General features: G+C 64.2%; 1 protein-coding gene across 3 annotated transcripts in view; it reads left to right on the top strand.

Annotated features, from left to right (window-relative positions):
- Positions 1 to 5,514: 5,514 nt before the first annotated feature.
- The window catches only part of Adgrb1 (adhesion G protein-coupled receptor B1), a 61,394-nt gene continuing 40,653 nt past the window's right edge, over positions 5,515 to 26,255 (top strand). For 2 of the 3 annotated variants that reach the window (XM_077800803.1, XM_026403050.2), the window contains exons 1-15: positions 5,515 to 6,286; positions 15,489 to 15,650; positions 16,487 to 16,597; positions 16,810 to 16,974; positions 17,060 to 17,222; positions 17,404 to 17,579; positions 17,908 to 18,072; positions 18,201 to 18,302; positions 19,600 to 19,706; positions 19,861 to 20,055; positions 20,292 to 20,360; positions 20,888 to 20,996; positions 24,756 to 24,899; positions 25,386 to 25,461; positions 25,630 to 25,732. In XM_077800803.1, coding sequence (XP_077656929.1) covers positions 5,515 to 6,286; positions 15,489 to 15,650; positions 16,487 to 16,597; positions 16,810 to 16,974; positions 17,060 to 17,222; positions 17,404 to 17,579; positions 17,908 to 18,072; positions 18,201 to 18,302; positions 19,600 to 19,706; positions 19,861 to 20,055; positions 20,292 to 20,360; positions 20,888 to 20,996; positions 24,756 to 24,899; positions 25,386 to 25,461; positions 25,630 to 25,732 — 2,619 coding nt within the window. Of the gene's footprint in view, positions 6,287 to 15,488; positions 15,651 to 16,486; positions 16,598 to 16,809; positions 16,975 to 17,059; positions 17,225 to 17,403; positions 17,580 to 17,907; positions 18,073 to 18,200; positions 18,303 to 19,599; positions 19,707 to 19,860; positions 20,056 to 20,291; positions 20,361 to 20,887; positions 20,997 to 24,755; positions 24,900 to 25,385; positions 25,462 to 25,629; positions 25,733 to 26,255 lie in introns of all 3 variants that reach the window. The other variant, XM_077800802.1, reaches the window with a different exon arrangement.

The following is a 26,255-nucleotide window of genomic DNA, read 5'->3' as shown; positions in this document are numbered from 1 at the left end:
GAGAGAAGGCAGAGGCAGAAGGGCGGGGGGCAGGGGTCTTTGGGGGCTCATCAGGACCATGCAGAGGTGGCCTGGGCCCTCGGGCCTGATTTCAACACACTTGCACATTGTGGGGTGCAGAGGGAGCAGCAAAAATCTCCTGGCCCCACCTTGTGATATCCATCCCCCTCTGCAAATAGTGGCCGGCCTTCCTGGCCTGCATCTCACCCCCTGCTTGTTGGCTGGTGACTTTGCACCGGCTGCCTTGCTGCTGAGACTCAGCTCTCCTTGCTGTGATGGGAGGTAGGATGCTCCTGCCCACTGGTCTGAGATTGCAGACCACCCCCCCCCCCGTCATAGACCCACCTGGTGGCTCTAGAGGGCAAGGCTTGGCAATGCCTGCCCAGGGAAAGGCATGTGGGCGTGACGCCAAACCAACATGGCAAGGAGCAGATTCTGACTCCTGCACCCTCCCCTGCCTCTGTGTTGCTCCCAGCCCCGAACCCCAGGGACTCTTCCCAGTGTATGGCCCAGGGTAATGAGATGGTCTTCCTGTCCCCTGCAGCATGTGCACATGTACACACAGCCCATGCCCTTGCCCCTGGCACACCACAGCCTCATGCACAGCTTCACTGGCACACCTACACACCAGCCACTTGCTCACACACACACAAACCTGCACAAGAGCATGTGCACACACACAGCTGTGTGCACACTTGCACAAGGCCACACACACACTGCAGCATGTGTCTGCACGCTCCTCTTGCACTCACACCCTCACACCTGCACACACTTGCTCACACCTGCACATACACAGTCACACCCACAGGGCCCACCTGCAGGACCCACAGCTCTGTCCCGGCAGCCACTGCAGCTGTTCCTGTGTTTCCGCAGCCTGTGAGCTCTGGGTGTTGGGAGAGGCCTGGTGGGGCCTGCTGCCCAGGTGCAGCCCCGGGAGCCTCGGTTCTCCATCTGAGCACTGGTTTGGGATGGCTGACCTACCTCCTTGGGACAGAGGGTTAGTCTGGCTGCAGCCCTGGCGCTGTTGTGGCAGGTCTTGGTGGGAGGAATCAGGAGCCAGGAGACCTACCTAGTGGTCCAGGTCTCAGGGTGCCACCAGAAGCTCTGCCATCAGACAGCCCTCTGGGGACAGCTCTTATGTGACAGGACTTTCCTTCCTCTCATTTTAGACCTGCCCTAGGATATGCAGGGACCTGAAGCAGCAGGGTGAGGGCGAGGTGTGGGCAAAGGCCTTGGAGGCCGGGCCTGCAGGAAGCTCATGTGGTGCAGGAGGCCTGGCCTTGCCCGACCTGGGGCCCAGGTGTCATGGGTGATGGAGTGGGCTGTGGGGTGATGGGGCCTCTCTCTCCCTCCAGGACTACCTGGGGGAGATGCTCAGCCTCTCTGGGCTTGTTTCCGTGACTGGTGGAGGTGGCAGCTGGTGGCCCTCTGTGGGTGGGGCTGTGGTGCCTTGAGCAGAGCCTTGCCCAGGCCCCTGCTGTGCACCCCCAGAGTGGCCCATGTTCTGTCCTTGCTTTTCTGTCTTCCTGGCAAGCTCACCCTGGCTTCCAGCCAGGTCCCCCGGGTGGTCCCTGTGCCCAGGCAGGCGGTGGACAGAGGAAGGTGGCCTGCTGTGAGGCCAGGCCTGGCAGGCATGGTGAGCATGCTGGGCTCCCATGCCCATCTGGGAAGCCTCCTGGCACCCCCGTCCCCCAGTGGAGATGCCTCACTGGTCTGGCCCCCACCCTGTCCTCTGGGGTAGAGTACAGCTGGGTGCTGCTGACACAGGCTGGCTGTCCTGTAGGTCTGCCCAGGCCGAGGTGGGCGGATGGGTCTGGCACCTGGGGGCTGGGGAGGCAGGCTGTCCGAGCACCCAGTCCTTGGTCTGTTGCCCCTGAGGGAGGCCTGTCCTAGACCTTTGGCCTCTTCTCATGGCTCTGGGCCCTGAGACACACAGGTTGCCTGGGCTCATGTCAGAGGGCCTACAAGGACCCACAGGCCTCCAGAGACCAGCTGCTGGGCCATTGGAGGCCCAGAAGCCCACAGGAAGGCATGGGCACCCTGAGCAGGGAGGGCCGCCCACCCGCCTCCTACCCCCCTGGACAGCCCTCAGAGCTGAGGGCGCCTGCCCCTCCCCCAACGCTGCCTTCTCAGGACACAGGCGGGCACTGTTCGGAAGCCGCAGGACTACAGAGTGCCTTTTGTGGCTGGTGTCTGGGGACGCCATTGGCCGTCCAGGGTGGGTGGGGAGGGGATGCAGTGCCCGGGCCCAGGTCCGTCTGTCGGTGTGGACTAGCTCAGGATGGGGTGCTGCTGGGCCCTGGGGAGGAGAGCCGGGCACGCTGAGGCTGCAGAGGGCCCAGGCTGTCCAGGGCAGGTTCCTGCTGCCCAGGCTGCCTCTCTGGTCCAGCTGCACCTGGACCCCCCAATGAGCAGCAGCAGTGCCCAGGTTTTCCTCCTGCCCTGTGACCCGCAGAGGCACACGTGTGTGGCACACACACAGGGACACACCCAGATGTGTGCTCACGCCCTTGTGCCCACAGGCACACACGGGCACACTTTTGCTCCTCCACCTCCCTGCCTCAGCGAGGGCCTTTCCTGTGGCCCCTTCCTCCTGCTCTCCTTGGTCCCCTACAGACAGCGGGTCCTCTAGTGCAGAGCAGATCATCCAACTCCACTGCGCCCAGGAATGTCCCTCTATGCCCTCTACCTCCAGCTGGCTCTGGGGCCTATCCCTGCAGCCTCCTTCCCTGGGCCACTCCTGTCCCCCAGTCCCTGACATCCCTACAGGTAAACCCAGGGCTGCCAGGGGGTCCTTTTAAAGGCTGTTCTGCGGCTGTCCCACACTGAGGGGGCCTCATACCCCTGACGGTGCTCAGAGGACGGGATGGCCCATGACGTGGGACTGGCCAGCAGGGGTGCAGGAGGGCCTAGGTGCAACCAGCTCTTGCAGGTCCTGGGACAGTGACAGGGAGAGGACACGGTGTGGCTCTGCTGAAAGAGGACTAGTGTGTCCATCTGTAAGCGGGATCTGCAGCAGAACCCTGGGATTGCTGTCACAGACGGCAGGCACCTGAGGTGCGTCCTTCCGTGTCTTCCCACCGAGCTACGCCCTCAAGGATCAAGGTCTCCGGCCCCTCCTGCCCAGCACCTCGTGGCCAGGCTGTAAGGCTGAGCTCCTGCTCTAGGCTGCAACCATTCTTCACCTAGGGTATGCGAGGCCCGGAGGGTCCTGTGCCTGGCCACCGGCCTGTGGAGACGGGGATTCGTGCATCTGGCTCTGCATCTGCTCTGCTCTCCCAACCCCACTGTGCCTCCCAGACAGGGCCTTCCATGGAGGCTGTGGGGAGAGGCCCCAGGCCGGCACTGACATGCCCGGCTGTGCAAGACCCCCTGCCAGGCAGAATGCAGTGGGTTTGGTAACCCTGACTGGGGGTCAGGACTAACAGGCTGGCCTGTGCCTCCTTGCACCGCAAGTGGGGGCAGAGTGAGATGGACCTGTGGTGGAGCCGCAGAGGCACGAGGGGGCAGTGCTGGGCCGGGCTGGGTCTTCTCATCTGGCTTTGCTGACATTCCCCCAGGGGCTGGGGCCGGGGCTGGTCCCTGATTCTCACTGGGCATTAGGGGAGCGTCAGTCCCTGGGTGGGGCTCAGGTGAAGGCTGGCAGCTACATAAGGTTGGGAATGGGGGACAGGGGAAGAGGCTGGCTGTGGGACCCTGGCTGTGGCCTCTCCAGCTTCACAGATAGGGGAGAGGGTGGGAGGGCTCTGCAGGCTGACCAGGGCCTCCCCTCAGGGTGGGTAGGGCAGGCTGGCGGATGGGCTTTGGGAGTGGGGACCTGGTGAGTTGCCAGCAGGCTGAGAAGCGCGCAGTGCAGGTCTGTCCTCCTCAGGGACCACCCACAGGGCCTGCTGGGCCGGAGCTGCCCCAGGTGACCCAGGGGCCTCAGGCTTCCTCTCCCTGTTGATGTCACTTCCTGTGCTTGGCTGCTCTCACCTTCTTGCTGAGAGCCGTGAGGACCTCTCTGTCTTGCAGAGGAGCAAACTGAGGCCCCATGTGAGGGCTTGCCCAGAGGATTGTCCAGCCTCAAGCCTCCCTGCTGGGGGACCTGGGGGCTCCCTACTGTGCTTGGGAGGCCACTGCAGAAGGACTAGGAGGGAATGAAGAGCCGTGATGACCTTGTGTCTTTGGCCAGCTGGGCTCAGGCAGCAGGAAGCAGCAGGAAGCAGCACATCCCTCCTTTTCAGGGGTCAGCAGAGTAGAGGCGAAGCCAAGTGGGCTCAGAGGGGAGGGGACTGACCATGACCCCCTCCCTCCCCTACTGGCTCAGCCGATGGGTGGAATGGATGTGGGAAACTTGAGGTTGGCCAGTGAAGGACCTTGCCTGGGTGGATCTGGGTGGGGCAGCGCCTAGCTTGCTGTTCACTGTAACGTGGGCAGTGGTGCAGCCGGGCCCTCTCCTGTGCTGGGAGTCTGTTCAGGCTCTGCTGTGGCTCTTCCCCCCTTCACTGCAGCTTGAGGAAGCTGCTTAGGCCTGTCTCTGAACTTGGGGTCTTTGTCATGGTGCAGCCTCACAGGTTGGGGGGGTGGCAAGGCAGCCATTGTCCCTCTGTTCCTCCCCAGGTCCTGTGTCTGGAGATGAAGGGCATGAGGGTCTTCCTGCAGGAGCATGCATGGGCACAGGGCTGAACCAGCAGAGCAGACAGCTGGCAATTGCAGACGGCACCAGTCAGACCCCTCACGTCCATGCCCTGTGCCTCCTGCTGTGGGGTCTGCAGTGCTGCCACTCGGGCCTGCAGACAAGGCCGAGGTCTGCTGAGTGGAGATGGTCAAAATGACCTCTGTCCTCTGTTCTTTGCCTGTTGGTTGGCAGATTCTTCCCAGGCAGGAGGAAGGTCATTGAGGGAGGGGCAGAGGACAGAGGAGAGGGCAGAGAGGGCGGAGAGGGCATCCTCTCCTCTTGGTGGTATCCAGAGGGCTGTGAGCAGAGCCATAGGAACCACGCCAGGACCTGGCCAGTTGGGCAGCCAAGAGGCCTAGGCTGCATGCTCATCCTCCCTAATCGGTGCGAGTGGAGGAAGAGGGACGCCATTTCCCTGGCTGGACCCCTGCTCTGCAGGTGGACACCCTAGTTGGGGTGGACAGGCAGGGGACTGAGCAGGTGTTCTGGAAGGCGTCAGAGCCAGAGCGTGTGCTCCACAGCCTTGGTGCCTGGCCGGAGCCGCTGTGCTGCCCCTGCGGGTCCCAGCAGGCCAGGAGCCGCAACCTCGGGGTTCACCACGCTCCCCTCTGCTTTCTCTTCCAGCTGCCATGGTGGCCATGGGCGGGCGCGAGGGCCCTGGACTTTAGAAGCCATTGCCGCCCTCTCACCTGAAGCCGGGCTCTGCCCCATCCTGTCCTCACCCCACCCCGGCTCCCGGCCCCCTGCCCCCTGCCCCCGGCCCGGCCCTGCCTGCAGCCGGACCCTGGCATGTCAAGGCCTGGCCCGTGCCTGTCTGCCCAGCCCGCGGAACCCCGGCGGCCCCGCGAGCTAGGATGAGGGGCCAGGCCGCCGCCCCGCGCCCTGTCTGGATCCTCCTGCCGCTCCTGCTGCTGCTGCTGTTGCTGGGGCGCCGGGCGCGGGGGGCCACCGGGGTGGACGCAGGGCCCCGGGCCGAGCCGTGCACCACGTTGGTGCAGGGCAAGTTCTTCGGCTACTTCTCGGCAGCCGCTGTGTTTCCAGCCAACGCCTCTCGCTGCTCCTGGACCCTGCGCAACCCGGACCCCCGGCGCTACACTCTCTACATGAAGGTGGCCAAGGCGCCCACGCCCTGCGGAGGCCCTGGCCGCGTCCGCACCTACCAGTTCGACTCCTTCCTGGAGTCCACGCGCACCTACCTGGGTGTGGAGAGCTTCGACGAGGTGCTGCGGCTCTGCGACCCCTCGGCGCCGCTTGCCTTCCTGCAGGCCAGCAAGCAGTTCCTGCAGATGCAGCTCCAGCAGCCGGCCCAGGACCACATCCCCGGGCCCCCCGGCCCCAGGGACGACTTCTCCGTGGAGTACCTGGTGGTGGGCAACCGCAGCCCCAGCCGGGCCGCCTGCCAGATGCTGTGCCGCTGGCTGGACGCCTGTCTGGCCGGCAGCCGTAGCTCCCATCCCTGTGGCATCATGCAGACCCCCTGTGCCTGCCTTGGCGGAGAGGCCAGCGACCCTGCCTCCAGCCCCTTGGTCCCCCATGGGGACGTCTGCTTGAGGGACGGCGTGGCGGGTGGCCCTGAGAACTGCCTCACCAGCCTGACCCAGGACAGGGGTGGGCACGGCGCACCAGGTGAGTGGCGGAGGGAGAGGCTGAGGCGCTCTGCCGGCAGAAGGGGGAGGGCACAGCGGGCCCAGCCCCCAGGGCAGTGTGGCCAGCAGCACCTTGGTCCCAGCAGGAAGCCTCCTTGAGCTGTTCACCACAGGCTCTCTGGGCTCCCAGTGGCCAAGGCTCGTCCAGGGTTGTGTTTCCTGCCGGCTGGGGAGATCAGACTCCCCACCAGAGGGTCCTTTCCTTTTCTTAGCAAGGGCACCTCAAGGGACGGAGCCTGCTGTGGCCGGTGGCCGGGCCAGGTGCAGGGAACAGCGGATGGAGTGGGCAGGGGGCTCTGTGGAGATGCTGCCGGGGGCGTGCCCTGCCCCATGGCCTGCTGTAGGGGACCCAGCAGCCAGAACAGCACAGGAGTGCTGCCTTGGGAGCTGCCCCTCCAGGATGGAGAGGGGCCAGGAGCCAGCAGCCAGCAGCCGCTCCTCCGGCAGTGGCGGGCGCACAGCCACCCGCGCCCTGGCTCTCCGGGCTGCTAGCTTCTTGAGGTCAGGGAGGTCACTTAGGCTGTGAACCCTGTTCACAGACTGGGGGATGTGAGGGGACAGCATTCCAGGCAGAGGGGACAGCAGGGTGCTTGGCGTGTCCTGCTGCAGAGGGTCCCAGGCGGTCTGAGGGGTGTTGGCCCCTGGGTTTCCCCTGGGGAGGTGGGAGCCCTCCTGGAGCGACCGTGGGCTGGAAGCCAGGGTTGCTCAAGGTGAGGTGACAGGGCAGTCCTGCACACGCCTGCCCTGTGTCCTGAGGCCCTGTGTACCCAGGACCTGGGCTGGAGGCCAGGCCGGGCTGAGCTGGGCAGGGGCAGGGGCTGCAGCTTGGCAGGCTGCGTGGGAGCTGACCTGTGTTCAGGGGTGAGGCTCCACTGGGGGCTCAATGTCTAGGGGCCTTTGTGGGTCAAGGGCCCTCAAGGACATCGAGGGCCTCTCCAGGGCCAGTGAGGCCCATGGACTCCTCAGACCATGTCTCCATAGGCGTAAAAGAGCCGTGGGCTACACAGGAAGCTAGTTCTGGGCTGCGGCTCCGTGCCTGCTCCAGGCCCTGGGTCTCAGAGGGAGGAAGCCTCCCTGAGGCGGAGGGCGCGGCCCGCTGGGGGCCAGGGACAGCCGTGGAGAGGTGCGCTGCACTGGTCCTTCCAGGGCCATGGAAGACAGAGGCAGCTCCTGGGGGGCTGGGGCCCAGGAAGCGAAGTGGACCAGATTCCATTTGGGCAGGCTGGAGGTCACTGTGACCTTGGCAAGGGCAGCTTAGCTTCCCTGGCACAGGGGGCGTGGTAGTGGGCCAAGCAGAACCGGGAAGAATGGAGCAGAATGAGCAGTGCTCTCCGGGGACGCAGAGGCTGACGGCTGGCCTGGGTGGGGACACAGGAGGTCATCAGCAGATCTGGCCGTGAGTCCTGCCTGCCACTCGTGGTCACCCAGCTCCCTGCAGGAGCCTTCTTCCTTCATCCGCTGTGTGGAGTACCCTGCAGGGTGTTCTGCCAACCAGGGTGGACGGACATCAGGGTCCCGTCCAGACACCCCCCCTGGGCAGTGCCCGTCTTTAGTAGAATGGTTGGGGAGTGGCCACACAGGGAGTCGCCAGAGGTACTCAGCAGTGGAGCTGGCTGGCAGGAGCCGCAACCTCTCTGGGCTGGCCCAGTGGATGCAGGCGTCTGCTGGAGGGTGCTGGAGGGTGCTGGAGGGTGCTGGTGGCTGTGGAACCCCGGTGCCCGGGAGCCTGGGGCTCCACTCCTGAGCCCTTCCATGGGCAGCCGTGGTGGCAGGAGCTGAGGCTGTGACGCCAGGCCTCCCCCTGCATTTGTATGTGATCTTGAGAAGAGAAGGGCCTGGGAGGGCTGGTAGCAGAAGGGGGACACCCCTGGGTTGCGAGAAGCAGAAAGGCTCCCTGGCGGGAGCCTAGGGCAGGAGGTAGTACAGGCAGGCATCCAGGAGGTGGCTGATGCTGCCCTGGTCAGGGCCCAGTCACAGGGGCAGGAGGAAGGCCTTCAAGTGGAGCTGAGGGACTTGTGGATGAAGTGGGCACAGAGGCAGGAGAGACTGGACTGCTTCCACAGTTCTGGTCAGGAGTGAGGACATCCGCTGGAGTGGGGAAGCAGGGGTGGGAGACACAGCGAGGAGGAAGATCTGGAGGTCAGAGTGGGACAGAGGGTGAATTACCTGTGGGACATCTTGGGAGGAGGCATTGTGCTCAGAGCTGGGGCACAGGACAGGGCCAGGTGGGGGCAGGGCTTTTGAGCTGTACCTTTTGAACCCAGGCCCTGGGCTCAAATCCTGGCCTGACCCTGGCTTGCCATGTACGTCTGAACCATTCCCACCGCCCTCTCTGCCTAGATTTCCACGGGAATGAGAGGTGGGGCGAGGTGATTCTGAGCAGAAGCAGCGTTACGAGGAGGCATGGTCATACTTGTGTGTTACCAGGCCGGAGATCCTGGCGGGCCTGGGGCAGAGACCGGCTGGAGGCAGGGGTGTTGGAGATGGAGTGTGGGCAGCTGGGGTGTGTGCACAGATTTGGACAAAGGATGCTGCCCAGTGGTGCCCAGAGCAGGCGGGGAGGTGTGAGTGCACGGTGTGCACACGTGTGTGGTACATCCCATTCATGAGCCGGTTTGGAAGCGTGTGGATGGGCTCTGGTGGGGTGGAGCAGGGAGCACACGCTTTGGTTTGGTGAGGTGGCACACATGTGCATGCAGCATGTGGTGGGTGCACAGGTCAGGAGTGGACAGGCTTATGGGCTCTGTGCATTCACAAATGTAAGCACACACCCATGCATGTGTAGGGTGTTATACACATGCATGTTCACACATGAATGGCCTTGTGAGTGTGCTACATGCATGTTACACGTGTGCATACATGCAGTGCACGTGTGTGTGCAGTGCATGGAGTTCATATACATACAGTGCATTGCGTGTGTATTCATGCACATGCGTCTGGCATGTGCACCCACATATGTGTGTACGTGCGGTAGCATGTGTGTGCATGGTGCAGTGACTGTTCATACTGCACATTGTGTGTATGTGACATGTGTGTGCACACATTGCATGTGTGGGTGCGATGCATTTTGCTGTGCCTGGTGTTCATGCATGCAAGTGAGCCCGTGTGCACACGGCAGGGCTCTGTGCGGCTCTTTGTGCATTGTGGAGTGGAGTGCAGGGGCTGCCCGTCTTTCTGGTGGTGTGAAGCAGGTGACACACAGTCCCTGCCCATGCCCTGCACCTGAGAGGCCCTGTGGCTTCCTGGGCCATGAGAATGAAAATGAGCCGCGGTGACCGCGCAGCCATTGCCCGGTGCTCACCTTGGGCTGAAGCACTCAAGTGTCCACTGCTTTCTCTTCGTGGCGGCCCCCCGAGACAGGCTCCCCCTTGAGGCTGCCCCCTGCCTCAGGACCTCGCAGGGCTGAGTGCTTTCCCCTCTGAGCCCGCAGCCTTGCTCCTTCTCGTGAGGCCCCTGACCTGCTGTGTCATGGCGGCAGTCCCTCCATGGCCCTCTGCCCCTCTGCCTCTCCTCCATGGCACAGATCACCTTGGGCAGGTCGTGCACCTCCCTGACTGTGTGCTAAGAGGAGGCCTGTGCCCCTCACGGCCCTTCCCCAAGGTGCATGCAGCAAGTGCTCAGCAAATGCGTGTGGGCAACAGAGATGTTAGCGCAGTGACCTGAGTAACACAGCTTAGTGAGTGGTAGGCTGCAGAGACACCTGGGTACCACCTGGGCTTACACTGAGTGCCCTCTGTGTGCAGAAGGAGAAAGGTCAGGTAACTTCAGAAGACATGGGCTGAGCCCACGCAGCAGCTGCCCAGCTCTCCTCGGCGAGCCCGGGGCCCAGGACCTCCACCTCACTGCACCCACCGTGCAGCCCCACCTCAGCGAGGTGCCTGGCCAGGCGAGGCGGGGACAGCCCGGGTGAGCGTGGCCCATTTTCAACCCTGCCCCCACCAGGCCCGTCCCAATGCCACATGGCCGCGTCACGCATCAGATTCCACAAACATGCCTCAGGCCAGAGCAACTGTCCCTCTACGCCCGGCCCCCTCCATGGCTGCCAGGCCCTGCACCCACCCTGGGTCCCGGTGCCACCCCCAGCTCTGTCTCCCTGTCACTCCATCTTCCCCTCCACCTCTCAGCAGCCCTCTGCCTCTGGTGAGATGGGCATTTCTCTCAAGGGCTGTTTTAAATATTCATGTTTTTAATTAAAGAATTTTATTGCAGAAGCGACATGTAGGATAATGAAGAAGCAGCCTCCTGGGGGTGGGAGCGAGTGTGTGTCCCTGTGCGTATGGGCGTCCCCGTGTGTGTGTCCCCGTGTGTGTGTATACACAGGCCAGGGCAGGGGTGGGAGGCTCAGCTGACCTGGGTGTCTGGGGGTGTGGACACGTGGATACACATGCGCATGCGTGCTCTGCTAGGCCTGTGAGGGACCCGATGGCCAGCAGGGCTGGAGCTGACCCTCCCTCTGGCCCTGCCCAGGGCCATTCATCAGTGCACTGCCTAGCTAGTGACCCCCCATACAGTCCCACTCTGAGGAGTTCCACTGAGGTCTGCAGGCCAGAGGGGCCACATGAGGGCAGGGGGGAGCTGGCCTGACCTGTGGGAGGAGGTCTGCGGTGGAGTTGGGGTTGAGGTGGAGTTTGGTGGGTTCTGGGAAGATGGTGGGGCTGGGAAAAGCACCAGGATCTTCACTCTCAGGGATGTTGGGCTCCTCATCTTGGCCTGTCAATTTAGAAAAGTCTAGAAAACAAGGCTTCAGTGCCCATCAGGTGGAAAGAGCAGGGTGGGCCCATGCAGAGAGTCCACAGGGAGCTGCCAGCCCTTAGTGCTGGCCTGCCTCAGCCCAGAGGCCAGCCCTGACTGCGAGGCTGGAGGCAGGCTGAGGATCATGGCCTAAATTTAGTGCCACTTCCCAGAAAAAGGCAGGAGAAGGGATGTCAGGTTGGCTATGGGACAGCCAGAGCCTGGGGACGAGCAGGACGAGCAGCAAGACTGTCCAGGATGGACTGAGTTTTCAGACTAGTGATTAGGGCACTGTTCTCAGGACCAGGAGCACCTGCCAGACCCTGAGAAAGAAGCCGGAAAGCCCAGCCCTGCAGGAGTGGGCTTAGGAGCCTGTTCCCCTCTGTGGGCTGGGAACGGGGAGGACTTGCTTGTGGGACCTGTGTGAGCCTTCACTGAGCAGGTGCTCCACAGGAGGAGGAGCTGCCAGCCCAGCAGAAGGTGGGCTATTTCAGGCCAGCCCGATGAAGGGCCCAGGAGTGGGGCTAAGTGGGGGAGGGGCATCAGGGAGCCTCCTGTCCTTGTGGTCCTGTGCTTATTCAGAGGGGTCCTATGGCCGGGGTCAGCGCCTGGGCGCCCCTCTAGGAAGCCTGGACAGAGGACCGTTCTTGCACCTTGCAGTGAGTGCCAGGAGACCCCAGCCGGCCCCGCAGGGGCAAGAATGGGCAGTAGCCCAGGGGTTGCACAACCTGCGGGGGTTGAGCGCCCTCTGCTGGATGAGGCTGGGAGTGCAGCGTCCCTCCCCTCCAAAGGGGATCCCGGAGACTGGAGAGGCCGCGCTGGGGGAAGGGCTCCCGCGGAGCCCCGACCCAGCCCACTTCGGCCGCAGGATCTGGGGAGCCCCTGCCTTCAGGCCTGGTCCCCAGGGTGGGAAGGAGACTCGAGCCCCCTCACTGTGCACCCTCGTCCCTGGGTGGCCGGCCTGCCTGGCGGCCGATAATTGGCTCTATTCATCGCCATAATGAGATGGAAATGAGGCTTCCAGACAGAGGGGCATTGAGTGGGGGAAGAATAGCGGCTTCTTTCCGGGCCGGAGGGGCAGCCCACCCCCAGCCCTGCCTGTTCCTCTGCTGCCCCCTTGCGTCCCGCGGGACCTGACAGCCTTTGTGCTGTGTGTGTGTGTGTGCTGCACGGCAGGGGACCCGGGGAGTCCTTCCCGGTAACTCCCTTTCTGGCGCCCACTCTGGCGGGGCAAACATTTGTGGAGCGTTAGCCATGTGAGGACACACGTTAGCAGGAGATGACGGTAAAAACGGCAGCTACACTTCCTGAGTGCTCCTTAGTGGAGAGACACGGCCAAGGTTAGGATCAGTGGTGGCTGGGATCGGGGCTCAGTGTGTGGTGTTGGACCAGGGATCCTATGCTCAGGTCGGAGGTCAGTCTATGGAGGAGGATCAAGGCTCCGTGTGTGACCAGAGTCAGGAATCAATCTGTGACCAGGACCAGGGCACAGCCTATGACTTGGATCCAGACTCAACATAACCAGCTGGGACAGGACTGAGTGTGGGCAGAGGGAGGTCCATGCTCTGTGTCAGGGTCCCCAAGCCTCTCTTTATGATCCCCACCTCTCCTCTCCCCTCCCCCTCCACATCCTCACCACCTGGGTCACCAAGGTAACCAGCCCTGAATTAGTGGGTGTTCTGGCAGCTGAGGCCTAACCTGGGTCTATCCTGAAAGGCTGCGCAGCAGTTGCCATGGGAACCGAGTGGCATCCTCCGATTAGCCTGGCTTGGACACCCTCTCTCCCACCCACTGCCAGTTTCCACACCACTCAGGATTCCTCATGGGGGCTGGGCTGGGCGCAAAGGGGCACAAGCTGCATGTGCCAGCTGGACCCGGTCGCCAGGCCTGCCTCCGTGAATCGGCCCTCTGCTCTGTCTAGCATCACTGATGGGATGGGATGGCAGGTGAGACTCCTGAGGCTGGTCAGTCCTGGCAAATGGCCTTGTGGGGAGGGGTGGGATTTGGAACCTGATCTGGTTGAAGATCTGAATTCAACCTGGTTCCTTCGCTTGCCCTGAGTTAAGGCCTGAGCCTGGGCAGCTCCCGCCCTGTCCTGTCCACTGTGCCTCCCCTTGCCCTCGGCTCTGCCCTGGGCGGGGGACATCTCTGCTTGCCTCCTCCTGTGCCCTCCTGCCTGCTTTCTGAGGCCTTCCACCTTATCTGAAGGTGAAATGAGATAGGCAGTGCAGGGTGCACAGGCACTGATAGCTCTTGCTCAGGACCCAGACCTGTGCCCACCCCCTCTGTCCCAGTCGGTACCAGCTGGAGCAGACTGGCCTCACCCAGTGTGAGGCTGCCGCTCCCAGCCCCAGTTTCCTCTGCTACAGACAGGGTGAAGCATGCCTGGTGGGGACGTGCTAGAGTGCAGGCTCTGTGCTGGCACTGGGCTTGCCCGCCAGTGACTGGGCACCCAGGAGGGCCACCCATGGGAGGGGAAGCAACCCATCCCAGGGATGTGGGGCCTGAGTCCAGCAGTTTGGCACAGTCCCTGAGTGGCCTCTTCCTAGCTGGGGGGAGAGGTACAGGCACCCCTTCACTGTGGCCCCTGTGTTGTCTGAGAAATGGGAGCAGGGCAGCCCCCCTCCAGAAGGGACACTCCACCCAGACTGAGAAGAGGCTCAGAAGCACCGCCCCACTTCCCTGTGCACTGGCTGTGTCCTGCCAGGCAGACACGGCCTGGTGCACTGGACAGGAGGACTGCTCCCCCTGGGCTCCAGCTCTAGTGCTCTGCTTCTCTGGAGACCACGGGGCTGTGGGCTCCCTGAGGGGAGAGCAGCTTCCACATCAAGCCGGGGGTAGAAGACGCCCCTCTCCACCCTGTGTCCCAGCAGGAGAGCAAGCCTCCCATCTGTGACCGTGATTCCTTGCCTTGTTCCCACCATCCATGCTGGTGCCCCCTGCTGGCCCAGCCCAAGCATGGGTGCAGAGAAGGTAGGCATTGCAGGGTGCACAACCAGACCAGGGCCCAGGGGTCAGCTCTGACCAGAAGGCCGTGCTTACACGCGGACATTTCAAGTGCTTTCCTGATGTTGAGCCTCCTGCTGGTCAATCCTGGGAAGCCGGCTGTCATCCTGGGCAATGATCGGTATGAGGCCAGGAGATGACCCAGGGACCATTTGGGTGGTGGGGCTGCTCACCTTTTGGGACATCCTGCGTGTCCCTATTCTCACCCCACAAGGTGAGGTTCCCTCCTCTAGGCTACAGGTAAGGCTCAGGCACCAGAGGCCCTCCCTACTGCCAAGAGTCCCCTGCCCTTGGCCAGCTGGTTCTCGGTCCCTGGAGGGGCCTCTTGTGCTCTCTTGAGCAAGCTGTCTGGCTCAGTGCCCCCAGGGGGCAGTGTGGGGCAGTCTCTGGGCTCCAACACCAACCTCCTCGCCTCCTTCCCAACAGGTATAGGTCAGGGTGTCTTCAGTAGAGATACCCTGTCCTCTGGGCTTGAGCCCAGCCTGTGAAGGGTTAACTGCTCTTTTGAAGTCCATCTAACCCTACTGCTCTGGAGTGTATGGCCCAGACATCCCCAGAAGACCAGGGGATGGCAGATGCCCAGCTGTGTAGTGGGAGGTCCCCAGCAGGAGGCCTCCCGTGGCCCACCAGTGCCGCCTGCATGCTTGGCCCTCAGATGAGGCTGCCCTCTCATGCCCCTTGCTCCTGGTGCTTGCCAGCACTGGCCCTTCAAGCAGCCCTCAGTGTTCTCAGAAGCCCTGGGCCACCAAGGGGCTGAGGTCCCCAGGGGCAGCAGGCCTGGTTGTTGGGGGAACACATTCTGGTGAAGGCAGTGGACTACCAGGGCCAGGGTGGAGGAAGACCTAGGAGAGGCTGAAGTGGGTGGCTGGAGTCAGCAGGGCCAGGGGCCTGGAGCCCTGTGTCCAGAGCTCAGCAGGGGGTCAGTTCTGCTGGGTCCTAAATAGGTCTTTGGGTCTGCCAGGCTGGGCCCTGGTGTGGGACCTTGGCGGGCGTGGGGTTGGGTGGGGCTTGGGCAATGGCTAAGTCTAGCCCTCCTCTGTGCAGAGGAGGCAAAAGCTCCGAGGAGCAGGACCTGAGCCAGAAATTGATGAAGGGCCTGGGAGGGTGTCCAGGTGTGCAGGAAGGCAAGCCTTAGCAAGCTCTCTGCCCTGGGCCTCTCAGGGTCCTTGTGTCTAAGACAGCTTTGGGGTGGGTGGGAGACCACTACCCTACGGCCAACCCGCCTGGGCTGTGCCAAGTGCCAAGTACCAGGTACCAGGACTGACCTGAGCTCTCCAGAAGGTGCCCAGGAGCTGGGTGGCACCAGGTCCCCTAAGGCCCCACGGGGCACTTCTGCCACTCCCAGCCAGCCGCAGCTGGTGCTTTCCCCTGGGTGCTGCCCGCTCCCAACTCCAGCGGCCTATCCCCAGTCCTCCTGGCTCTGACCCCGCCCCCTGGTTCCCCAGGCGGTTGGAAGCTGTGGTCCCTGTGGGGCGAGTGCACGAGGGACTGCGGAGGAGGCCTGCAAACTCGGACACGCACCTGCCTGCCAGCGCCAGGCGTCGAGGGCGGCGGCTGCGAGGGGGTTCTGGAGGAGGGTCGTCTGTGCAACCGCAAGGCCTGTGGCCGTGAGTGCATGGGTGGTGGGGTGGGCAGGGGCTGCTGAGGGGCGGTGCGAGGTGGGTTGGACCTGGAAGAGGCCAACGGGCCCCACGGTGAGGGCCCCAGGATGGGAAGAGGAGGGGTGGCGCTGGGGGGATCCCACCAGTTTGTGGATTGACGGGGCGGGTCCTCACCCAGAGAGAGGGCCAGGCCAGGCTGAGTGCAGGTGGGAGCCCAGAGCCGGAGTGGCCCCGAGAGCTAGGTGGGGCTGCATGGGGTTTCCTTCTCAGCTGGGCCACAGTCCCCGTCTTCCCTCCCCCAGAGCGAGCTCAGCCAGGCCAGCCCGTCCCAGCCAGAGCAGCCAGGATGCATTTCTCCTAGGGCTCTCTAATGACCTCATGCATCTTTTAGCTGCCCTCATAAAGTTAAATCAAGTTCTAATGGGACTGTCATTCTCAGGTTGTTTTTCCCTTGATGAACTCTCCTGGGGACCCAAGCTCATCTCAGGAGCCTGGGGAGGCCCCTGAGCATTGGGCAGGGGTGGGGGCAGCAGATGGCATGTTGAGCAGGAGGGAGTGGCAGCGGCTCAGAGGAGCCATCCTGCAGGTGACCCCAGGCCTGCAAGCTCCACAGGCTTAGAGAGAGGGGCTGCGAGGCGGGGGAGACAGGCCCTACAGGACCCTCAGCACCACGTCCTGTGGGTCCATAGTGACCAGAGGAGGGCTGGCGCCAGGCCAGTGTTCTGAACCTGGTTTCCCAGCTGCCCCGCGGGGCCAGGTAGCTGTGGTTCTGGCAAGAAGCCCACTGTGGCCAAGGACACAGGGCACCCCAGCAGGGGTGCTGACCTGAGTCTACCCCGCAGCTGCTGGGCGTACCAGCTCCCGGAGCCAGTCCCTGCGGTCCACGGATGCCCGGCGGCGGGAGGAGCTGGGGGACGAGCTGCAGCATTTTGGGTTCCCGTACCCACAGACTGGTGAGCTGGAGAGGGCAGGGCTGCTGTGCCACAAAATGCCGCCATCTAGTGGGAGAGATAATTGCTCTGGGGACCTGGCAGTGGCCCAGGCCAGCCCTCAGGCTCCAGGCCTTGTGGGAAAGCTGTCCCAGCTCCTCCTGGGCAGCCCTCCAGGTCTGGCACCGGGCAGTGCTGGCTGGGCAGTCCTGTGATGTGGCAGGTGTGGCCCGCAGGTGACCCAGCGGCAGAGGAGTGGTCCCCGTGGAGCGTGTGCTCCAGCACCTGTGGCGAGGGCTGGCAGACCCGCACCCGCTTCTGCGTGTCCTCCTCCTACAGCACGCAGTGCAGCGGGCCCCTGCGCGAGCAGCGGCTGTGCAACAACTCGGCTGTGTGTCCAGGTGGGCGCGGCAGTGGGGCGCGAGTGGGCAGCAGGGCAGGTGCCGCCGACTCAGAGGGCAGCAGCGCCTTTCTGTCCCTCAACAGTGCACGGAGCCTGGGACGAGTGGTCACCCTGGAGCCTTTGCTCCAGCACCTGCGGCCGCGGCTTCCGGGACCGCACGCGCACCTGCAGGCCCCCCCAGTTTGGAGGCAACCCTTGCGAGGGTCCCGAGAAGCAGACCAAGTTCTGCAACATCGCCCTGTGCCCTGGTAGGTGAGAGGGAGGGCCTGGGGCGGGCCGGAGGGGCGTATGTCCCCATCCCAGGAGCCCAGACCTGGCTCAGTGGGACCAGAGGCTGGACCCTCACGCTGCTCAGGTGGGGTCGGGATGCCGGTGGAGCCCTGGGGTGCTGGGTGTTCACGCTGGCTTCCTGTCTTCTTCCTCCCCTGGGCCGGGCAGTGGACGGAAACTGGAATGAGTGGTCCAGCTGGAGCACCTGCTCGGCCAGCTGCTCCCAGGGCCGGCAGCAGCGCACACGCGAGTGCAACGGGCCCTCCTACGGGGGCGCCGAGTGCCAGGGCCACTGGGTGGAGACTCGGGACTGCTTCCTGCAGCAGTGTCCAGGTCAGGGCCCCGGCCTGTGGGCCTGCAGGCGGGCCTCGGGGGAGGCCAGGTCCCCTGGGTGGCTGTGGTCCTGCATGAGGCCGTGGGGTTGGGGCTCAGTCAGTGGGCCGGGCGCGTGCCCCGTGGTGCGGGAGCTCTGTGGTCAGCGTCTTGCTGGTCTCCCGTCTCTTGGACCCTGGTCTTGGTTTTCTTTCTCCTTGTGGCTCCTGCTCCTTGGGTTCTCATCCCTGAGTTCCTGTGGCCCCATTTGTGCCCCTGTGCCCTGTTGCTCCCTGACCCTGACCCTCCTATCCCCACTGTCTGTGCCTCTGTCTGGCCACCCTTGCAGTGGACGGCAAGTGGCAGGCGTGGGCCTCTTGGGGCAGCTGCAGTGTCACGTGTGGTGGTGGCAGTCAGCGGCGGGAACGTGTCTGCTCTGGGCCCTTCTTTGGGGGAGCAGCCTGCCAGGGCCCCCAGGATGAGTACCGGCAGTGTGGCACCCAGCGATGTCCCGGTGAGACCCCTCCCACACCGTGTTTGGGCTTTGGGGAGAGGCTTGGGGGGTCTGGGCAGCTGACCTAGTTGGAACAGTGGGTGCCAGCTCCCAATCCCAGCCCCTCACTATCTCTGGCCCCTTGGCAGAGCCACATGAGATCTGTGACGAGGACAACTTTGGAGCTGTGGTCTGGAAGGAAACACCAGCGGGGGAGGTGGCTGCAGTCCGGTGTCCGCGCAATGCCACAGGTAAGGGGTATGGGGGCTCCTGTGACGCCCCCATAGAGTTGCCCCCAAGCTCCACTCGAAGGCCCAGAGTCCAGGCAGCCCCGTGTGCACGCTGATGTCCAGTAGCACCTGCCAGGAGTTTGGGACCACGGTGTGGGGACACTTTCAGGGCAGCACCCATGCCATGCACTTAATGTGAGAGTCCCTTTGTGATTCCACACCCCCATGTGGTCACCACCACAGCCTGGGTACAGGTGGGAGACTGAGGCACGTGAAGTCAGCACCCTCACCTGGGCTTGCAGGGCAGGGAGGAGCCAGGCTCCCGGGAGTGCCAGCATCGATCACCCCGCGGGCCCCGAGGAGCCGCTGGGGCTGTGAGAGGGTGCGGAAAGCAGGGTGGGCTGTGTGGGAAAGGGGCTCGGCTGCACCCTGGTATTGGCCGCCTCTCCTGCGGTCTCTGTGCCGAGGGCAGCAGGCAGGGAGACCAGGGCCCAGGTGGGGCCTCACCTCTGCCCTCTTCCCTGAATGGCATTGAGGCTCTCGGAACCTGACTCCTCACCTGTGACGGAGGCCTTAGGAGGTCCTCCACAGGGCAGTTGGGGTCCTGGGGACCAGGAGGGCAGTGGGTGCCAGGGGTTGCTGGCCACGCCCGCTGCTCCCCTCCCCTCTGGTTGTTGCTGCGTACTGCAGATTCTCAGGAGTGAGATGAAGGACACAGTGCCCCTCAGTGCCTTGCTCAGCCTGTCCGCGCGTGTGACTGCACCCTAGGGCCTGTGGCTTTGGTCCCCATCTACATCAGTGGCCAGGGAGCTGCCTCAGGCCACCCTGTGGTCCTGCTGGATGACAGGCTGTGATGGTCCCACAGGGCTGTCACCTCCTTGTGTGCATCAGCTCTCCCTGTTCCTCTGAGGACCTCCTGGGGTACCGCCATCAGACAGTGACCTCTGCCCCAGGCCATTGATGTAATGCCAGATAGCCCCCAAAGCTGCCCCGTGTCCTGGGCCAGCGAGGCCCTGCACCCTGTGGAGGAAAGACAGGGGCCAGGTGCCGGTGCTCCCCAGGGCTCTGGACTGGGAGGAGCCTGGGAGAGGCCCTGGCTCCCTGCAGTGGGCCCAGGAAGGATTGGTGCCTGCGGGTCCCTGGCACCCCTGGCAGTGCTCAATGGCAGCTCAGAGTTTGTGGCATGAGGGAACAGGGCTGGCCCTGCCTGGCATATCGGGGTGGAGAGCTAGGCGCAGAGCCACCCCTGCGGGAGCTGTGCGTGGGACCCCTGTGCTGGGCAGTGCACGTCCACCTGAGAAGGGGAAGGTCTCCCCAGGCCTCATCCTGCGGCGCTGTGAGCTGGACGAGGAGGGCATCGCCTACTGGGAGCCCCCCACCTACATCCGCTGCGTCTCCATCGACTATCGCAACATCCAGATGATGGTGAGTGCCGCCCTGGCCCGGGGCTTCCTCTGCCTGTCCCCATGACACACCCACCCTCTGGACACGAGGCAGGGGTGACTGGGGCCCTCCAGGCATGGGAGGCCCCTGGCACCTGCCTAGACATGACAGCAGTGGCCCTCTCCATCCTCCCCAGACCCGGGAGCACCTGGCTAAGGCTCAACGTGGGCTGCCCGGGGAGGGGGTCTCAGAGGTCATCCAGACCCTGGTGGAGATCTCCCAGGATGGGACCAGCTACAGTGGGGACCTGCTGTCCACCATCGATGTCCTAAGGAACATGACCGAGATCTTCCGGAGGGCCTACTACAGCCCCACCCCTGGGGATGTGCAGGTGGGCTCTCAGGGGACACCCAGGGGGGCGGGTGCCTGGGACAGTGGCTGGAGAGCCATCCTGGACCTCAGTTAGAGGCTGAGCCGCAGCCTTGGCCCCGGTTGGGACTGTGACCCAACCTGTGATTGAGCCTCAGGCCTGGTCCCAGCCGAGCTCTGGTCCTGACGGCAGCTTGGGCCAGGTCCTGGTCACACACCAGTGCCTTCTTCTCTCTCACTGGCTCTTCGTATTTCCAGAATTTTGTCCAGATCATCAGTAACCTGCTGGCAGAGGAGAACCGGGACAAGTGGGAGGAGGCCCAGCTGGTATGGAGGGTGTGGGCAGTCTGTGTGCCTGGGCCCCAGACCAGCCCTGGGTGGGGCCTCCTGTGGGTGCATGGCTTTGGGAAGAAGCCAGTTTCTTCATGGGAAGGACAGCAGCTTGTCCTGTGGGCTTGGTGGCAGGCGGGAACCAGGTGACCTCATGGTGTGTGGCCAGAGGACCTGGAGGTGGCAGGTCTTCCTCACAGGGCAAGAGCACCTAGCCTTCCGTCCTCACAGGCCGACCTTGAGTCTGCCTCTGCGCCTGTCCCCAGGGCAGTACCTAGCATGGGCCCAGAGACGTGCCCCTAGCCTCGGACCCCTTGAAGTCCAGCAGTCCCTCTGGGTCCCAGCCATCCTGCCTACAAGTGGGGGTGGATGCCAGAGGTCACTGGCCCTGCTTCCTGACGGTGCTGGCAAATGACCGGCAGGACCCAGAAGAAGAAGGAACAGCCAGGGGAGGGGGAGGCCGAGGGAGGGGGGCGTCACCCCCGGGAGCACGTGCCTCCCCTAGCTCTGGCTGCCTTCCCCAGATGGGCCCCAACGCCAAGGAGCTCTTCCGGTTGGTGGAGGACTTTGTGGATGTCATCGGCTTCCGCATGAAGGACTTGAGGGATGCGTACCAGGTGACAGACAACCTGGGTAAGCCGCCCTCACTCGGCCAGCCCTCTGTGTCCTGCCCTGCAGCCCCCTGCTGGCCCTCCGCCTCAGTCTCCCACCTATATAGAGAAGCAGTGGCCAGGCAGCCCCTGCGACCCTCCTGGCCAGGACGGGAACCGGTTCTGGGCTGGCTTTTGTCTCCGAGCTCTGGGACCATCGGATTGATGATGGGCACCCTAGGAGGTTCCAAGTCCCACCAGGACCACACAGCCAGTCTCTGGCCTGAAGCCCTGGGTCCTGGGCCGGCTCCCCCTGCCCCAGCCCCACTCTGCCCTGCAGCCCCAAGAGCACCTTGTCAGGGGCCTGAACTTCCCTGGCTCCATGGTGAAGGCTGAGCCTCGGTTTCCTTTTTAAACATGGCATGATCCTGGGGTCTGTCTGGACAGGAGGTGGAGAGCCACGGAGACCAGCGGGGCGCCCTGGAGATGAGCAGCCGCTGTCTCGCAGACACGCAGATCACTCAGATCACTCAGTCCCTGACTTCCTGTCTTAGGCCATGGTCCCAAGCCTGCCCAGCCCTGGTTAGGGAGCCTCCACGGGGACCCAGGAGGGAGCACTGGCCCAGCTGTGATCTAGAAGCACCCAGGAGGAGGTGTCCCCTCCCTGGGGTCCCACCTGCAGTGGCGTGACGAGGCTGAGCTAGGCCCACGGGTCCCCCAGCCCCTGCTGCTGTCTTGGCTGCAGCCCCAGAGCTGCCCTGGCCAGGCGGGTGCCACGTCTCCTAAGCTGGAGGCGCAAATGCTGGTCCGCTCTCTGCGTGGAGCTCAGGACCGCAGAGCTCAGTCACCTCGGGTGGCCCAGGCGCCTGGGAGGTGCCTGTCAAATGCGGTCTGTGGCCCCAGCCTGCGTCACCATCCCTAGGAGTTTCGCTTCCCACGAGGTGTTTTCCTGAGTGACAGGTGGCCCAGGGCTTTTGTGTGGCCACCCAGGGACAGGTGTGGAAGGGAGCTCTCACCCCTCCTGACCCAGCTCTTCACAGAGGTGCTGGCTCCAGGGCGCCCCCGTGGCCCAGGCCCTGGAGGGTCACTGACCTGCCTCTGGCAGTCTGCCCCGGGCCGACGCCATTCAGAGCCAGGCCTTGGTCACCACGGGAGGCCCTGGCCTCCTCTCAGTCCCTATTACCTGGACCTCCCATGCGTCCTGAGACCCCGTACACCCCACCCCTTTCTGTCCCTCTTCCCATCTCCTGAGCATTTGGGACCCCCCACTCATCTGCAGAAACCCCCCCCCCCCCCGTGGCCCAGCACCACCCCGCTGGTCCCTCCAGGGGCAGGGGCTGGCTTCCTCCCAAAGCCCGGGGACTCTGGGAGGGCGGGCCAGGCCCTCCTCCCTCCTCAGGGCTCCTTCCAGATCATTCTCTCCACCTGCTTCCAGCTTGGAATCCAGGTGCTCGGACCCCAGGACCCAGGGGCGAGCCGGGTAGCTGAACTCCTGGTACCCTGTGGACCTTTGGGGACCCAGTTTCACCCGAGTGCCCCCCATATGCTAACCCGGGGGCATGCCCTGGTCCGGTCAGCCCTGGTTCCTGTGGGCAGTCCTGCATCTTCCCTCTGGCTCACTGCAGCTGCCTGTCCCCGTCACTGGCCCTGGCTCCCAGCCTGGTCAGTCCCGTGCCCACAGAACCGCTGGCCCCTCTGGCCCACAGTGCTTTCTCTCATGAGGTCCTACCTGCCGGTCACCCTGACCTTTGTCCTCCACGTGCTGCCCCCGTACCCCCCATGGTGTGCCTTCTCCCGGGCCCCACCCAGGCCTGCCCGTGAGAACTGGAGCCCTAACAGAGGACATTCTGCCTTGGCCCACCCACCCCAGCCTCCTTCACCTGCTCCTCTCCCCCTACCTACCAGGAGCCCACCCAGCCAGGTGTGTGTCCCTGCTCTCCATCAGGGTCATGGGTGATGTCCACCATAGAACCCTGTGGTCAGCAAGGCATGGTGGCACATGGATACAATCCCATTGGCTTGGGGGGCTGAGGCAGGAGGATGGCAAGTTCAAAGCCAGCCTCAGCAACTTAGTGAGGCCCTGAGCATCTCAGCAAGGCCCCGTCTCAAAATGAAGACAACAAGGGCTGGGCTGTGGCTCCGTGGTTAAGCACCCTGGGCTCAACCCCTGGTACCAAAACAAACAAAAAGACCCTTTGGTCAGCTTGGTGCCTACTGTGTTCTGGGCAGCTCCTGGCTTCTGACTCCTGGCCACCTCCCCTCCCCATTTCCTCTCCCCCTTCTCCACTGGACATCAAACCAGCCCTTCCACCTCCCACTCTGGACTGTCCACTCCTCCCTGGCTGGTCCCTGTCCCACCTGAATAGGTGGGGTCCAGGCTCCGGGCCTTCCTGCCCCACGCTCTCTCGTGCCTGTGACTCACCTCCTCAAGGCCTTAAAACCACACAGGGTCCGCAGGGCCAGGTCAAGAGTCCAGCATCCCCCTGCAGCCTGGCCCTCCCTGGCTCCAGCTCAGGGCCCTGCTGCCTGGGTGTCCACCAAGCTGGGGCTCCTGCTCCCGCTCCCCGGCCAGGCCAGAACCTTGAAGCTGCCCCTCCCCTGGCCTGCATGCCTCCCCTGCTGCTCACTGCTGGACAGCACCATCTTTGAAAGGGTCCCGTGAGCACCCTTGCCCTTTTTCTCCCTGCCTCAGCAGGACTGGACCCTGCCTCCTGGCCCCACTGCCCTGCCCTCTGCCCTTTCCCATGGGCTCCAGCCCAAGGGCCTCTTCCTCCTCCTCCCTGTTCCAGGATGTGCCCCTCCTCAGCCACCAATGGGAGGACTCCCCCACTGCCCGGCAGGCCCTGTTGACCCAGGAGGGGTCTGTCTGCCCGCTGCTGCCCCTCAGGCTGCACACCAGTGCCCCGCACAGGGCAGGTGCTCTTGGAGGGGCCTCACGAGTGACGTCATTCGCTGGCAGCGTCCTTCTGGATTGGGGGGTGGGCTGTCCTGTCCCCAGGGTGACCTCAGAAGTCCAAGGAGGGCAAGGCCAAGCCAGTGAGGTGAAGCCAGGGTGTGCAGACAGGGCCCACTCCCTGCCACCAAGCAGTGGCACCCAGTGGGCCTGGGTTGGGCTGGGCAGGGCAGGGGGAGCCTTGGGGGCTCCAGAGCCCTAGGATGGCCCCAGAGGTTCTAGGGCTCCCCGAACTCCACATCTGTGTGACTGCCCAGGCCCAGGGACACCAGGGCGCAGTCAGTGGCTGCCTGGGGTGGGGCGTGGGAATGAAAGGGACGCAGTTGTGACGGGTGGGAGGCCGCACCCCAGGGCTGTGTTCTTGAGGCCTGGGTTGACTGTGGCAGCCTTCCTCGGTGTCCTGAGAGGGGGTGTCCACCTGCACAGTGGACTCAGGGCAGGAGGGCAGGTCACAGACTTGGGGCTAGTGGGCCACGTCCCAGGAGGGAGGCAGGGGCGAGTGGCACCTGGCTCCCTGTGGATCCTCCATGTGGACAGAGTCTGGGCAGGGTCCCCTCTTGGTTCTTACTCTCTGGGGCTCTGGCCATACCTGCTGCCCCTTCTGCTCCCCATCTGTGACCCCATGGAGGCTTTCCCGCCAGAGAGTGCGGAGCCGTGTGCGGCCAGCGTGTGTGGGGCTGGAATCTGCAGCTCCTGTGCCCAGGGCTGAGCAGGGACTGGGAGGTGGCAGCTGGACGATGACCCATGCCCCCAGAGCCCTGGGCATCTCTGTGCCATTGTCCTGCTCCCCAGGCTGGGGCTCCTGGCCATGTGACCTTCTGTCTGTCCTGTCCTCTTGCCCTGCCCCAGTCCTCAGCATCCACAAGCTTCCGGCCAGCAGTGCCTCGGACATCAGCTTCCCCATGAAGGGCTGGCGGGCCACGGGAGACTGGGCCAAGGTGCCGGAGGACAGGGTGACTGTGTCCAAGAGCGTCTTCTCCACAGGGCTGGCAGGTGAGGGCCCCCAGGGCAGGGGCTGCTAGGGAACTCAGGCCCCAGAGTTGGAGGACCTGTCACCTGAGCAGTCCCTCTGGGGCCCAGCTCCCTGCCCCAAGGGGCAGCGCTGCTTCCCTGTGACTTCCTGGTGCTCTGGAGTCCATCCCCCTACAGGGGGACAGTGCCTGGGGGTCACCAGAACCCCTGTGGGCTGAGCTAAGTGACCGGTGGACCAGCTCTCTGCGGGGGGGACTGGCTGGACTTGTGGGGGCAAGGGTCCCCATCCCCAGGGGAGAAGCGAGCCCTGCCTGCCGCGCAGCCCTCGGTGGCACTCCAGGAGGGCACAGCTCTCCCTCTGCCACAGGGGACCCAGGCAGTTGCCCCAGGTCCCAGCCAGAGCTGTTCTGGGTGGAAGGGCCTCCCTCGGCAGGGCCTGCAGATGGGCAGGGCAGTGGGCCCAGGGCAGCAGGCAGCATGGGTGGGTGACCGTGTGCTTCCTTCCAGAGGCCGACGACACCTCCGTGTTCGTGGTGGGCACCGTGCTGTACCGGAACCTGGGCAGCTTCCTGGCCCTGCAGAGGTGGGCAGGTGGGGTGGACGAGCCCTCCACCGGAGGCGTGAGGGAGCCTTGAGTGGGTGGGCTGGCCTCGAGGGGCCAGGAGGGCAGAGGCCCGGAGCAGGGGTGACGGGGCCAGCTCCTGGGGAGGCCGGGCTACAGACCAGCCCTGACTCTGCGGCTTCCCACCAGGAACACCACAGTCCTGAACTCCAAGGTCATCTCGGTGACCGTGAAGCCCCCGCCCCGCTCCCTGCTCACACCCTTGGAGATCGAGTTTGCCCACATGTACAACGTGAGTGCCCCCGCCGCGTGCCATGACACCCTGTCTGTGCTCACGTTTCTTGGGTCTTGACCTGAGAGTGAGCTGCGATTGCCCAGTGCAGCTGGGGACACTGTGGCCCCGAGGTGTGGCGACTGGCCCGGGTGGCACCACAGCTGGACGGGGGTGCTGGAATCGCCCTCTCGCCTCTCCCGGAAGCTGCTCTGAGGTGTCAGCACAGCTGGGGGCTGTAGTGGGGCCCAGCCCCCCTTCCCTGGTTCCTGACGCCCCTGGAAAGCCCACTCCCCTCCATGTTGAGGGTGCCCTTGAGCTGGGAAGAGTGAGGGGTGCCTGCGCGGGAGCCTCGGGGCAGACGGCAGGCTTTGCCCTGCAGGAGGGCCTCTGCAGTTCCCGGGCCGAGAACCTCCTCCCTGGGCACCTGGGAGGGCACTGGGTTCCAGCGGCTGTGCTGTGTGACAGGCAGGCCCTGCCTCCCTGGTGGAGCCGTGGGGCGCCTGGCCCCAGAACAGCAGCTGTGACTCCAGGGAGACCCAGG

This window comes from Urocitellus parryii, chromosome 7 (genome assembly GCF_045843805.1).
Source record: "Urocitellus parryii isolate mUroPar1 chromosome 7, mUroPar1.hap1, whole genome shotgun sequence".
In the NCBI taxonomy this organism is placed as follows: Eukaryota; Metazoa; Chordata; class Mammalia; order Rodentia; family Sciuridae; genus Urocitellus; species Urocitellus parryii.
This window is presented reverse-complemented; position numbering and strand designations above follow the sequence as displayed.